The sequence below is a fragment of the Peromyscus leucopus genome, chromosome 15 (assembly GCF_004664715.2).
Source record: "Peromyscus leucopus breed LL Stock chromosome 15, UCI_PerLeu_2.1, whole genome shotgun sequence".
In the NCBI taxonomy this organism is placed as follows: Eukaryota; Metazoa; Chordata; class Mammalia; order Rodentia; family Cricetidae; genus Peromyscus; species Peromyscus leucopus.
The window spans coordinates 13,870,041-13,884,570 of NC_051076.1; the positions used below are offsets into that span (position 1 = coordinate 13,870,041).

General features: G+C 51.9%; 1 protein-coding gene across 2 annotated transcripts; it reads left to right on the top strand.

The window, feature by feature from the left end:
• The first annotated feature begins 5,336 nt into the window (after positions 1 to 5,336).
• On the top strand, positions 5,337 to 13,355 carry Hlx (H2.0 like homeobox). Of its 2 annotated transcripts, XM_037211159.1 has the most exons (6): positions 5,337 to 5,590; positions 5,726 to 6,138; positions 6,911 to 9,016; positions 9,692 to 9,871; positions 10,534 to 10,718; positions 12,497 to 13,355. In XM_037211159.1, the coding sequence occupies exons 3-6, from the start codon at positions 8,422 to 8,424 to the stop codon at positions 12,977 to 12,979; spliced, it is 1,443 nt and encodes a 480-aa protein (XP_037067054.1). In that variant the 5' UTR covers positions 5,337 to 5,590; positions 5,726 to 6,138; positions 6,911 to 8,421; the 3' UTR covers positions 12,980 to 13,355. The 2 variants fall into 2 exon arrangements, with proteins under 2 accessions (XP_037067054.1, XP_028711602.1); XM_028855769.2 differs by having other exon boundaries at positions 5,726 to 9,016.
• Positions 13,356 to 14,530: the final 1,175 nt, after the last annotated feature.

The window sequence follows — 14,530 nt, forward strand, 5'->3', positions numbered from 1 at the left end:
ATTCTCACGTAAATCAGGCTGGCATGAAACGTTTTATGTAGCTGGGGATAACCTTGAACCTTCTCTCTCAACCTTCCACATGCTAGAGTTACAGGTGCAGGTCACCACACCCAACCAGGTGTGACTGAACCCAGAGCTTTATGCGCAGTAGACAAGCACTCCAGCTGTTGGGCTCCATCCTCAGTCCACCCTGGCTTTCTTGGGTATCTTCCCTGTTCCATGGGGATCAGGCACAAGGAGTTTGTTAGTTCTGGCGTTGGTTTGAGAATCTGATACCTCCTCTAATACATAGTCTTCAGTCATAGGATTAAAATGACAATAAGAAACCTTACAAGTAGTCACATTTTTCTCTAGTTCTTAGAAAATGTCCAAATTAACAAAAACCCTGAGAGATTTCTACACCGAATAAGCACATAGCCCCACGACAGGAACGTTAAGGGGAACTAGAAACGAGGACATTATGTGTTCAGACGGCTCAGTGAAGAACGCTTGCTGGGCTTGAGTGACGACTTGGGCTCAGACCCTCAGCGCCCACATAAAGACCTGGGCTTGGGGCCCTGTGCACCTGGAATCGGGGCGTTCAGGGGCAGAGGCAGAAGGACCCCTGGGCTAGCTGGCCACCAGCCTAGCTCCAGGTTCAGTGAGAGACCCCATCTCAAGGGAATGAGGTGGAGAGTGACAGAGCAGGACACCCAATGTCCCCCTCTCTCTGAGGACTTACAGGAGCATGCATCCGTGTACACATTTTCATATATCACCCCCCATCCCGCATAATATTACAACTGAGCTTATTAAACACTTGTATTTTAAACATATATTTCAGAGTTATATTTGTGAGTTATAACCACTACTGCCTGTTTGTTATAGAATTAACTGTAGGTTTTTGGTTGGAGAGAAGTTAAATTTCACTGTTCCCTTTTTTCTCATTTCTTTCTTTTTTCTTTTTCTCTCTCTCTCTTTCTTTCTCTCTTTTTTCCTTCCTTCCTTCCTTCCTTCCTTCCTTCCTTCCTTATTTTTTAAATTTTGGACATGTTCAGCCCTGGTATCGTTAAATGAGACTAGAAGAGCTGAGAACAAGATCCAAGCAAAGTCAAGGTTTCAACTGCCAGGGAAGTTAGTTGGCTCACAGCAAGCTCTTGATGCAGACTCTGTAATATCCAGAGATCCAAGGCAGCCCAGAAAATCTGAGCCCCAGAGAGCCCTAAGAAGGAGTGAAGGGCTGTCTTGGGAAGGGTAGGGAACATTATGACAGCTATTAGGAGGGTGCGGACATTTCTACTTCCAGGCCTGTATATCAAGAGCAGGCTATGAATTGGGAATGGGTAAGTCACACACACACACACACACACACACACACACACACACAAACACACACAGACACACACACAGACACACACACAGATACACACACACACACACACACACACACACACACACAGAGTCACAAAACACCTTTAATAAAACTGTCCGCAGTGGCTATGTTAGTTTCATGTCACTGTAACAAAATACAGGAGGTAATTAATCTAAACAGAAAGGTTTGTTCTGGCCCATTTTCAGAGGTCCAGTCCACGGCTGGCACAGCCTCTGCTTCGGGCCTGTGATAAGGCATGTAAGATGTCAGCAGCACCCGTCAGCACAACTGCACACTTCAGCAGCCAGGACGTGTGTGGTCTGTCTTTCGGGACCTAACTGTGCTATGTTCATCCTCCTTGTGAAGATGGGAGACACAGTACCCACGTGAGGAGATAAAATGAGGGAACAACACCATGTGAGGCTAACAGGGGAGGAGAGTTAGTCCATCATAGACACTTGGCACCCAAAGAGATGGTCTGCTAACCCAGGAGACTGCTAAATGACCGACAGATGACCAACAGGCGGGTGGTCCATACGGTGTGGATGATGTGTGTTCTAGGTAAGATGGTGCTGGTTGGTGTGAGACTTCACCACAACACTTAGAAGTGCACACAATTTTAACCTTATAAACAAATAGTTTGTTTCCCAGAATTTTCCACTTAATGTTTTTTGAACTGTAACTGGTGGTGGGTTACTGAAACCTCAGAAAGCAGAACAGCGAAGAAGGGAATGTTGTACACACCCATTCAACAAAACACGTCCACGGCAGGGTCTCTTTAAGGATGGAGTCACCCAGTCTCCTCTCAGCCCCCGACCTGCACACTTCACTCCGCCTCATCTCACACATTCAATGTCATTCCCATCTTCGCGAGGACAGTTTAAAGCAAGGCAGAGCCAGCAGGGCAGTGCTTAGCAGGAAGACCTGTTTTGTGATTCCAGGCCTGCCTCTCTACTTCTTCTGTCTCAAATTCTCTTTCAACAGACCAGGGTTACTTAACACTCAGACTGTGCACATGGGCTATGATATGCGCTGTGAGTGCGTGCGTGCGTGCGTGCGTGCGTGCGTGCGTGTGTGTGTGTGTGTGTGTGTGATTTGGGGCCTCAGAAGTGAAAGGTTATTCACATTATGGAGTTGAAAGGCACTGAAATCCTACACAACCACTTAGTGCTGGATGGTGTGGATGGAGCGCTTCAGAATGCAAGCCCCCATTCCTTGAAACACCATTTCCTAACAACTGTAACCTTGGACAAGCCACTTAACCTCTAGGAGTATCCGTTTCCTAAGCCCAAAAACTCTCTCTCCCATGCCCTAGCGGTCCATTATTTTAAAGAGTAGGTGAGATGCAGCACAGTGTTATTGCTGGTACCCGCTGATTCCCTCGCCTTGTCTGGTGACTTTTAACTCATGACCTAAGGGCTTCCCCACATTTTTGTAAAAATCCAAGAGTCAACTTTCATCCCAATAGTGCTGCTGGTGTAGGGATGGTCCAGCAGGTGTCAGCAGAGGGAAGGGAAAAAACGCCTGGTGCTGAGACAGGGCTGGTGGATTCTGCTATCATTTCACAGCTGCTCCAATTCGGGGGCGGGGTGGTGGTGCAGATTCAGAGCTCTGAGAGGGAGATACACCATCGGCTCAATCTACAGAGTCCCTCTCCAGGATCCTTACCCCTCACCTGGTTTCTTCCCGTTCTTGCACGGAACCTAGAAGCAGCCCTCGGTGTCTTGCTTTCTGCAGCTAGACTCCTCCTCCCAAAGTTTCCACTACCTCTCAAAATAACGCCGCCAGGTGGGGACCACATGTGCGACACATGAACTTATGGGCGACATTTCATATTCATACCATAACAAGGTCATGAGAGCTGCGTCTCCACATATGAATTAACCCCACCATGCAGGAATGAACTTATTACTGAAGAGGGAGTTTGGGGACCCTTTCTGCCCTAGGATGAAGCAGCTTGGAAAATCCATGTCAACTCTCTTTGCGTTGTGTGTTTCCTTAAAGAAGCCCTGCTCTGGAATGACTGCCCTTTCTCCTGGGTGGCAGGTTTGTTTTAAACATGGAGTTATTTGTTTATTGTACCCAGACTTCCCCCCCCCAGCAGCAAACCATTCAGATTCAATAATTCAGGAAACAAACCCCAGCGTCTAGTCAATGGCTAATTCCCTGGGAGCTGGAGAGCACACCTGACCATGAGCAAATGGTACCCGGTGTACTAGATGTCCTCTCAGTTTCGCTGCAAATGGATGTGCTCCAATGCACATCCCTAGTGGGTTGGGTTCTACCCCAGCTCCTCTGAGGCCTGAGGCATTACTTCATGTAAAGATGAGCTGGCTAGAGAAGCCGATTTTCACATCAGGAGCAGGTTTTAAACCGCTTACCTTGATTACCACTCCCCCATCTCTAAGGGGAGTGGGGAGGGAGAGAGAGGGGAGGGTGTGACATGAGGGGGTAGGAAGAGAGCCAAGTGTCTACACGTCTGCAAAGTGACACATCCTAGAAACAGGAAAAAGGGAACAGGAGAGACAAGCGGCCCCCCCCCCCCCCCGCCCTCCAGAAAAGGGCAAATGGGACCAGACCCAAAGGGCCTCGGAGATTTGGGTGCCAGACCTGTGGGATAAATAAAGTTTAAAGGGGAAAGATTATGGTCCTAGGAGAGGGCGGGTCACCTGAGAGCCTAGCATACCTAGGAAGTGGGGAGGAAAGAGGGAGGGAGAGAGAGAGAGAGAGAGAGAGAGAGAGAGAGAGAGAGAGAGAGTAAATCAAATGGTTACAGGTGCCTAGAATCCTGTTGCTCTTCCCGCGTCATAGAAAGTCTAGTCTTCCCCAATCCAAGTAACCCTAAGGAGATCAGGAAAGGGAGGTGAGCCTACTTAGAATACCTCCCCACTTTACTAAACTGTGCTATGTAGAACCCACAAGGAAAGAAAAGTCCAGCATTCACCACTAAGCATGAGCTGGGCATGCAGTCTATAAATCAAACCTCAGCTGGCGGAGCGATGGGGCCACTACACACAGGTCACCACCGAGTTGTGCATGGAGTCTCTCAAATGCTTAAATACCGGGGTACGCTGTGTTCCCTCCCCCTTTTGACTGCGGATATTTATTTCTCTGTCCTTATAAAAACAACACAAAAACCCCTGAGAAGGTAGTATGTTTGAAAGACCCTTTAAAGTGAACTGGAGAGGGAATCCCCAGGTGGAGATAGGAGTAACTTTACATATTATATTCCCCAAAGTCTTAAGACAAAACCAAAAGCCCTTGGAAGATCTGGCTGATTTAAGCCCACCTGGAGTTATCTTCCGGCAATAAAGAATGCCTAGCATGCTCTCTAAAGGACCTTGTGTGTTCCTGGGTTTAACGCAAGAATTTGCCCCTTTGAGAGAACTAAACCCTTCTCTTGTGTGAGTATTTGCATCCATCGCTTTCCTCAGTCTTAAATTCTCATAAACCACATTGTCAATTAAAAAAGGGACCCACCTAGACCTTGACTATTCCTGGTATTGTGAAATAATATTTGGCTGTGTCTTCTTCTGGAAAAGAAGAAGGGGTTGGCTGCAGGTTGTATAGACAGGAATCACAAATGACCAGACGCCCCAGGCACGATAGTGTTTTTAAGGACGTGTGTGTGTGTGTGTGTGTGTGTGTGTGTGTGTGTGTGTGAACTAAGTTCAAGTAATTTGATTTAATCGGGCCCATTTCTATCCCTGGTGGTTACAAGGTCTCTCTCGGGAGTCCACGCCTGTGCCCCTAGGGCCTCCCTGCTCAGGCAACAACAGCTCTGAGCTAGTTCATTTCGCCACAGCCCCGAACCGCTCGGAAAGCAAAGATTAAAGGCGAAAGTCACAGCTGTGTATTTATATTTTCATTGCTAGAAGGGAATTGATTTCCGTGCATTTATTTTGGAAGTTGTAATACAGAAGAGCGGATTTGCGTCACCACAGCAACTTGCCGGTGGAGATAAAGTTGCACAAATATTGAAAGGGGAAGTGCTAGGAGTCATTATAGAGTTTTTCTCCGGAAGAAATAAGGATTTCTGCAGTATCCTAAAATACTAGGACCGCTTCTATTTTGAGACCAATCTCGCAGGCATATCCGCTCATTTAGTCCAAGTTTGAGCCCATCAAAAAAACAGGAGATGACCTGAACTCCGGCGAGCCCTGGGTTTCCTGCTGCGTTCTTGGTTCTGAAGGGTAGGGGGTAAAGAGGAGAGCAGTGCATGGGCTCCCACTAAGGCAAGTAAGTGGCCTGCAGGGGTGAGGCTTGGGACTGGGGCAAGAAAAACCCACCAACCCAAAGGCTTCATTTTGTCTTTTCTTTTTCTTTTGCGTTCGCTCCCCCCACCCCACCCTCCCATCCCCCGGCCTTGGGTAGTGAGTGGGCTGTAACGATCGCAATGACGCCGCCGGCCTGGGAGAACAGAGGATCGCCCCGAGCCTGTAAAGCAGCCGCGGGGCTGTGGAGAAAGCAGCCCTTGCAGTCTATCCAGGTTTTGAGCAGCCGGCCACTCCTGGTTTCTAAGCGCGGCAGATACGACGATGAACCCTGCCGGATACCTAGAGCGTTCGGGTTCTGCACCCACATCTCTGCACAGCGGGTCTCAAACAGCGCAAAGAGGAGAAAGGCGTGGGAGCCTTATTTCTAGGGGAGGAGGTGAAGGTGCAGGCCTCTGGGCGAAGCGCTAAGTCCTTTTGAACTGGGACTTTGGTCTAGGCCGCTCCCTGTCTGGACGTCTGCGGTCAAACTGGGATCGCAACCCGGTGACAAGGCTCCTAGAAAAGAGGCGGGTGAGCAGGGGAGCCTAGACTTGCTTTCCCTAGCACCCGATGAAGTTGGTGAAACTGTTGACTCTCACCTCTTCACACCAGAACCTTTAGCCCAAGTCTCACCTCCGGTGGCCCTGTACTTGTCACAAGTCCACCCCTTGCTAGCTAGACATGATTTCCGGCCTCTCTCGCCCCAGGCACCGCTGCCGTCGACTGTCTATACCCCTCTGCCTCTGGATGTAGTTACTGCCTCTGTCCCTGAGGCCCGCGGGAGTTAGGGCCGGGCAGCCTTTCTGGGAGAGAAGGGAAGGGGACTGGGTGGAAAGCGAGGAAAGAACAGGGCGGTGGGGAGGGAAGAGAGAGGAAGAATCTCAGTGGCTGCAGATCCTGTGATCGATTAGCCATTGATTGCGGTTAAGGCAACCGCTGAGGATGACAACGTCGCTGAGGAAGGCCACGGAGCTGCTAGACATTAATTAACTCAGGAGCCCACTCCAATCCTGAACTGATAACAGCCTGGCACAACCTCCCCTTGCGTTTTCGGGTTTAACTGGTATCTTAGAGCTGAGGAGAAATAAAACATGCCTTGGAATCTCATTTAGGAGATGCTTATTTGGACAATCGAAAACAAAAATTTTTTGATGGTTTCGTTATTGCGTTATTTTATTTTCTTCCTGAAAATGTGCAAGAACAGCTCATCCGGGTGGCCTGTGGTCTGTTTGGGAGAGGGGCGGGGAAATCCATTCTGGCTATAATTTAAAAGAGAACGAATTCTTAAAATATCTTAAAATAGAGATGTTGATGCGACAGAAAATCCCCACGACACCTACCCTGAGTTCTAAGGACCCGGCTAGAATGAAAGGCGCTGACTGTGGCGGCTGGGACAGCGCCTCCCGCCAACAGGACAAAGCGGATCCTGGAAAAACGGCCACCAATTGAAAGTAGGTATTTAATCTCAAAGGCAACCGCTCCCGGGCACTTGCAAAACATCAGCTCCACGTGACCCGGGGAAGTGGTGGCCGCGAAGGGTGGCACTTCCTACAAGGTGCAGGGAGGGGACGCGCGCGCTGCTCTCCTGGGCCTGGCCAGAAAGCCCGTTTTGTTGTTTCCGAGGCTCCGGGCAAAAGTTTGGATGTGTCTCAGGGAGACGTTTGGAGCCATCGGTCTTATTTTGTTTGAAAAGTCACTCTTTCAAGTTGTCACTGGAATGACAGCTCAGAATAAAACTAATCTGCGGCCGGCCCTCCTTCTGGCTTCTCTGAGGAGCTCCTGTGAGCGGAGAGGCAGACCGAGGGCAGACTGGGGCCGGGATTCTAGGTTGCAGGGGCCCGGAAAAAGATGGGGCCTTTGCCTAGGGCACTAGCACTTGGGATAAAAGCAGAGAGGAGAAGAATCGCGTGAAAGTAGACTCTAGAAGGACAGCCTATGGGCCGCCCGCCTGCTCCGCTCTGCGGCGTGAGAGAAGCTGTTCACTCCAGCCGAGCATGGGAGCTTCCCCCCTCCTCCGCCCCCCTTCTCGGCAGCTCCAGGAAAACTCCTGAGACCCGCTCCTCTCTCCCGGTGGCGGGTCCCCGAGCTGCAGCAGGGGACAGAGGACAGCCAGAGGCCGGAGGAGCCGACTCTCCGCCCCTAAGCGGCTCCCGGGGACTCGCAGTACTCAGCTCGGCCCACGCGGCCGCAGAAAACACTTTGGTGTGGCCGGGGCGTGGCTGAGGCCGGGCCACGCCCCCTCTTTCCCAATTCCCCTCCACTCCTGAGTCCCATTGGTCACACAGTCGTCCAATGAGCGCCCGGATCAAGGTCCTACCCCGGGTCTGACTCGAAAGCTCCTGCCAAAACTTTGGGAGTTTTTAGAGAGGAGTTTTTTTTTTTTTTTCTTTTTTTTTTTCCTCCTTAATTTTTTTTTTAAACTAACGGATCATTATTGTTGTTTTAAATTTAGCTCTTAGGGCTTAGCTGTTTGGGTTTTTCTTTCGGTGTCGGGCTCCTGTCTTCCCCCCCGCTTCTCCGGAGTAGCGGAGCGAGGCCGCACCCGCCTGGCCGCTCCAGCACCCGGCGACCGCCTCCATCCCGCGGGGAGCGCGCTCGCCGCGCCGCCTTTCAAGCCAGGCCAGGGGCCCAGGCCGTGGCGGGAGGCGACCCGGCTGTCGCCTCCTCTCTCGGTGGCGCTCGGGCTCCCGGCTGGCCCGGTGCTTCAGTGCGGGCGGAGAACCGAAAGCAGATCGAGCTTGGCTGGGCACCGCTTCTCCCCGAGCACGCACCCACTCACCCACTCACCCAGGACCCCGGCAGGACCCTGCGAGGATGTTCGCCGCCGGCCTGGCTCCCTTCTACGCTTCCAACTTCAGTCTCTGGTCGGCCGCTTACTGTTCCTCGGCCGGCGGCCCGGGCGGCTGCTCCTTCCCCTTGGACCCGGCCGCTGTCAAGAAGCCCTCTTTCTGCATCGCGGACATCCTGCACGCCGGCGGCGTCGGGGAGCCGGGGCCGGCGGCTGAGGGACTGGTGGGGGCTTCGGCCGCCCTCACCGCGCACTTGGGCTCCGTGCACCCGCACGCCTCCTTCCAAGCTGCCGCCAGATCCCCGCTACGTCCCACCCCGGTGGTGGCGCCCTCCGAAGTCCCGGCTGGCTTCCCTCAGCGGCTGTCCCCGCTCTCCGCTGCCTACCACCAGCATCTCCCGCAGCAACAACCAACGCAGCAGCAACAGCAGTCTCAGCCACAGCCTCCGCCTCCACCCCGGGCGGGCTCCCTGCAGCCACCACCGGCTTCAGGGACGCGGGTGGTCCCCCACCATAGCGGCTCCGCCCCTGCCCCCTCCAGCAAAGACCTCAAATTTGGAATCGACCGAATTTTGTCTGCAGAATTTGACCCAAAAGTCAAGGAAGGCAACACGCTAAGAGGTACGTCCTGGCTAGGAGGCTTCAGGCCTCAACCACTCATGAGGGCCCCGATCCCATGCGCATTTGGGGTGATTTTACATTTAAGGGCAAATCAGTAGACTGAGGGAGAAGAAGACGAACCGTAAGAAAACTATGAGGCATTTAAAACTCAACTATACTCCATGTAAAAAGTGACTCTCGGATGTTTAAACAGCGCAGAACGGGTGTCAACACTGATTGCTGTGAACTTTTGCAAAAGTGGGTGGGTATAATCTATCTTTTGAATGACGTATCTACCGAAAGACTTAGGCCTTTGTCACAGGGAAATCTCAGCGTGAGGACATTTTGCATTAATTTGGTTTCCAGTTACAATTCTTCCCAAGAATTGTGGGGTAGCAAAACTGCTAGTCTAAGCTTCTGAGGGAGCAGGCAGAGTGAAGGGCCTACCACCTTAGGACCGCTTTAAGAAAAGCCTTTTCTTGCCGTGGGGTGGACTGGACGTGGTTGGCACATGCAGAGGCAGTTCAGGCCCATCCTTGGCGGCTGTGGGGTAAAGTGCTTCCAGTGGGTATGGGGGTCTTTTTGACTTCCGCTTGGATAAAACTGGTTCAAGGGAGAGGGGAGGGGAGGAAGAAATCTTCCCAGAGGGTATGAGTTTGTCCAAGGTGTAACTGACTCTTCTTTCCCGCTCCCCAGATCTCACGTCGCTGCTAACCGGTGGGCGGCCTGCAGGGGTGCACCTAGCTGGCCTACAGCCTTCGGCCGGACAGTTCTTCGCATCTCTAGATCCCATTAACGAGGCGACTGCTATCCTCAGCCCCTTAAGCTCCAACCCAAGAAATTCTGTTCAGCATCAATTCCAGGACACATTTCCAGGTAGAAAACTTCCCGAGTTCAGTCCGTGAGCCTCTGAGTCTTGCCTCTCAGTCTGATGCCGCAAAGGCCAGCATCGAAACCCCACAGCTGGGGTAGGAGCCTCCTAAGTCCTAGGAGAGAAACTGAATGTTCTTTTTAGCAGGACAGTTGGAGAAGAGATGGAGCCAAGATAGTGTGTATATGGGTGTGAGTCGCTGTCCCTATTCTTTTCGCTCAGAGAGGGTGGGTTGAAAATGAAGCATTCAAAGATGCAGGTTACACACACACACAGTTTTGCTTGGCTGGTTATATCTTCTCTGAAAGACAAATGCGGGGGAGTATAAGGCTGTCACTGGGAGGTCATTCAGGCCCCAGGGACAGTTCCAACTATTTCATCGGGTCCGGTGGCTGTCCGTTAAGTTTATGCATTTCTCTTGAACAAATTCACGGAGTAGCGGGCTCTTCCCGGCCTTAGGCCTGAATTGGTCCTGCAAAGATCTGTTTTTTTTTTTTTTTTTTTTTTTTTTTTTAAATCTTCCTTAGGCCATTCCGGCACAAGGGAATGGAACTGGGAGGCGACTGTGAACTCAGAACACCTTTAAATATCCCTGAGAACCAGAGGCTCGCGGGCTGCGGCCCTAACACTAACGTGGCCCTGAACCTCTCTTCCTGACGGTTGGCAGGTCCCTATGCTGTGCTCACCAAGGACACCATGCCGCAGACGTACAAGCGGAAGCGCTCGTGGTCCCGCGCGGTCTTTTCCAATCTGCAAAGGAAAGGCCTGGAGAAGAGGTTTGAGATCCAGAAGTATGTGACGAAGCCGGACCGGAAGCAGCTGGCAGCCATGCTGGGACTCACAGACGCACAGGTAAGCCCAGCGGCCCCGTGTTCCCCGGCACACGCAGTCAACAGCACACCGGGTGGGACCCGCAGGCCTCCTCCGCGCCTGCTCTCACCTTCCGCAGTCAAAACACAAGGTCTTGAATTTCATGAGGCTTTGCGGTGTAGCAACTCCAAGCCAGAGGAGAGGCGGGTAGGGGTGGAGATGGAGGAGAGGGACGGAGAGAATAGTCCATTCCTGAAGATGTATGTCAACAAGCACTGGATGTTTATTTTGGCCAAGAGGCCAAAGAACCGCGGAGAAAGGGAATCGGCCACGGGAGATGATAATGATGCACCAGACTGGAGTGCGCCTCGCTGTAGGAGGCAGTTTATTTCAGAAGAGATAAAAGCCCAGTGTCAATAGTTTATTGTTGGTCCCTGCCTTCCTTCACTGGATTGTGAAATCCCACTTGTGAGGAACTGAAAATATAATTTCAAACGGAATGACTTCGAGTCGCTTTAAGACAGGGAGTGAGTGGCTTGGAGCAGCCACAATCCCACTTTCTAACAGCCCGGCCTGAGTGAGAGGAAGGAAAAAAAGATTTCCTTAGAACGTCCAAGAACGTTTTTCAGTAGGTCCTGCAGACTTGATTTTTTTTTTTTAAGACAATAGGAAATCTATTGTCCTGGAACTTTTTTTTTTTTCCTTTCTCAATTTCAAGAGTTCGAGTTTCTCTTTGCCTTCTTGACTACAGCACACTCCCCTCGTTTTGCACTCCTGACTCCCACAGAGCCAAAGCCAAAGCTTGCCGGCCTCTCTCTTTCTAGCTGCCTGGTTCGGACTTCTGTCCTCCCGTCTTTCTGTTCTCCATTACACAACACGCTTCCTCAGCACACAGAGACACACTGGAAAGCCCAGCCACATTCTACCAGCTGTGCGTGTTATTTTTAAAGGGGAAGCTGGAACTTGTGTGAATGTGTTGGGTCCCCGAGGGGATCGTATATTTATACAGATTCTCCACTCCATCTCTTCCCTATTCCTGCATGCTGCACATTCAATTCCAGCATTTTCTGAGCCCCAGGAGAATAAGTTTGTCTCACACAAAGACAGGATCTCTATCAACTTTTAGGTGAAAATGTGCCAAGGCGGAATTCCTTTACTTGAAGCCCAGCAGGTACCCATTCTAGTGGGATTAACTCTTTGATTCCCCTGTCCTTTTGCCCGCTTCCACCCTTAAAACAAACAGTGGCGGCCCAGGGCTGTAATCTGAGTACTCAGGAGGCAGAGGCAGGGGGATCTCAAGTTCAAAGCCAGCCTGGTTCAAAAGAGACCCTGTCTCAAAAATCCTAAGGGGATGGAGGTGGTACAGCGATTTTTTTTTTTTTTTTGAAGTGAATTGCTTTGGGTACTGAATGCCTGGAGACGAGGGCCCTCAGAAGTTCTTAATATTGGCTCACCAAAACCTTGACATGGTGTACACAATAGGGGTATATGTGCAGTTTGGGGGCCAGGACTCCTTAATTTTAATCAGTCCTGCGGGAGTCCTGAATTTGGTGAGATTAGGAAGCAATTCACAAGAAATCCATCCTTCCCTTGCACCCAGGTCGTTTCAGGCTTGAGGTTCGAGGGCCACATTTAAAGAATGGTCCCTAGTGGGTTGGGCCTGTTTCACCTTTTGATGGCTCCTGGATCTTCATGCTTAAGTTACAGTGTCCGGGTTCCGGAGGCGTAGCAAGCGTCCGCCTGCTATCCTGTCTTAGGGGGCTAACGCTAGGCGTAGTGAGCTCGTTATTCATCTCGCGTCTCTTGTGATTTGCACACAGGTGAAAGTGTGGTTCCAGAACCGGAGGATGAAGTGGCGACACTCTAAGGAGGCTCAGGCGCAGAAGGACAAGGACAAGGAAGCCATCGAAAAGCCTTCAGGTGGAGCCCCCGCCGAGGGCGAACTGGAAGAGAGAAGCCCCAGCCGATCCGAAGGCGAGGCCGAGAGCGAGAGTAGTGACTCGGAGTCCCTGGACATGGCCCCCAGCGACACGGAACGGACTGAGGGTACTGAGCGGTCCCTGCACCAAACTACGGTCATCAAGGCCTCCGCCCCGGGCGCCCTCATCCCAGCTAGCAGCAGCGCGAACGGTGGCGCCTTCAGCTTCGGCAGCGCCGGCAGCCTGGGTAGCAGCCACAGCAGCGCGGGGAGCGCCAACAGCCTTGGCGGCGGCTGCTCGGAGCTGCTCCCGGCTCACCAGCCTTCAGTCACCAGCAATCCCCAGAGCCCGGAGCCTGCCCAAGCCCCGCTTGCAGCCTTATAGACTGGACCAGGGTACCTACGGCATGGCATGGCATGCAGCCTCCCCAACACTGGCCGGAGTTTGTGCCTACTTTAGTTGGTGGCCAGGGTGGCCAAGACGCTAGACGCCGCCGAGGGCAGTTTCTTGGGAGGGGGGGTTCCACACCCTTTCTCTTGCTGCCTAGGCTGCCTGAGGCCTACAGCTCCCCAATGAGAGGAGAGTTGTGAGGTTCCCCTGCCAAAGAATTTAACTGTTCTCCCTACCCAAGCAGCTCACACTGTGAAGTGTTGGATGGAACTGTTCCTCTGAGCACCAGGGGTCTTGACGTAAGGACACGCGCTGCACTTAGGAGGCCTTTAACTTGTAAATAAAATGTTTACTACGGTTTGTAAAAGGCCCAGTTTGGCTTGCTGGCTTGCTGGGGTAGTGAGGTTGTTAAGTACCAAAGATCGGGGACCAGAACCTTAGCCCCGACACACAGCAGATGGCAGCAGCTGCAGGAGGGGGACGCAGCCCCGGAGCCACCTCACTGCAGAGACCCCCATGGGGTGGTAGCGGTCTCACTCAGCGTTGAAGTCCTTGGCAAGCCCCACCTACGACTGCTTGGGTGCGAGGCCTGCGAGGCCTGCAAAGGAACAAATTGCAGAATCTTAGGCCTGTTCTGCAGATGGCTTCCCTAAGCAGAGTCGGGATGCAGGGAGCACACGCCTGTGCCTGCGTTCTCTGGGGCTGCGGAGAGCTCAGAGTTAGCATGGAGTCCACTCTGCTGCTGGAATTCAACCAGGCACAGCCGTGGCTCACTAGGCCTTTGCTGAGCTTCCAGCCTGGAGTTTGGGGGCTGGACCAGTGCAGCTGCGCAGTGGCGAGGTAGGGAAACCCGAAGCACCATCTCAAGAAAAGACAGAGAGGTCACAATAGTGAGGGATCGGAGACCAGGTCTTCCAACTGCCAAGGCCCTGGTGTTAAAGAGGCTGATGTAATTGGGCAGTAATGAGGTGACTTTGAATGTTAGACAGAGGTGAAGCCAGATGTGGACCTCCTGGCCTGGGTTTGCCCAGTGAATCTAGGCAATATACTTATCACTCCTCCCAGATAAAACCCAGATTAAAAATCTCCCTTTGCAATTCTTCGCTGGAGGCACCCACTACAAGCCGTGGGGAGGCAGGAGACAGTGTCCATTACAGTGGGACACTTTAATGCAGCCACGAAGATGAATACTAGAAGGCTTTTCTTTTATATTTTTGGTTGTGAGCCTAGCCTTTAACGGCTGAGCCAGTCTCTCCAGCCCAGAAGGCTTTTCTTTTAAAATGTGAAGCCCTTTCTACAACCGGTGTCTCTCCCACCTCCTTCGCTTGAAACGATGTGAAAAGCGTTAAGATAGTAACCATCTTTGGGGTGGGGGGATTGAAACGGCAGCAACAACAAAAAACGATGTCCCCAACAATTTTTTTTTTTTGGCACAGAGTAATGCCAGGGCACAAGTCCTTTTAGCATCTAATCCCTGGAACTCATCCCGCCCAAGGAAAGAAAAGTGCTGAGTCCAGAGGTCCTAGGACTCCTCCTGGAAGGAAC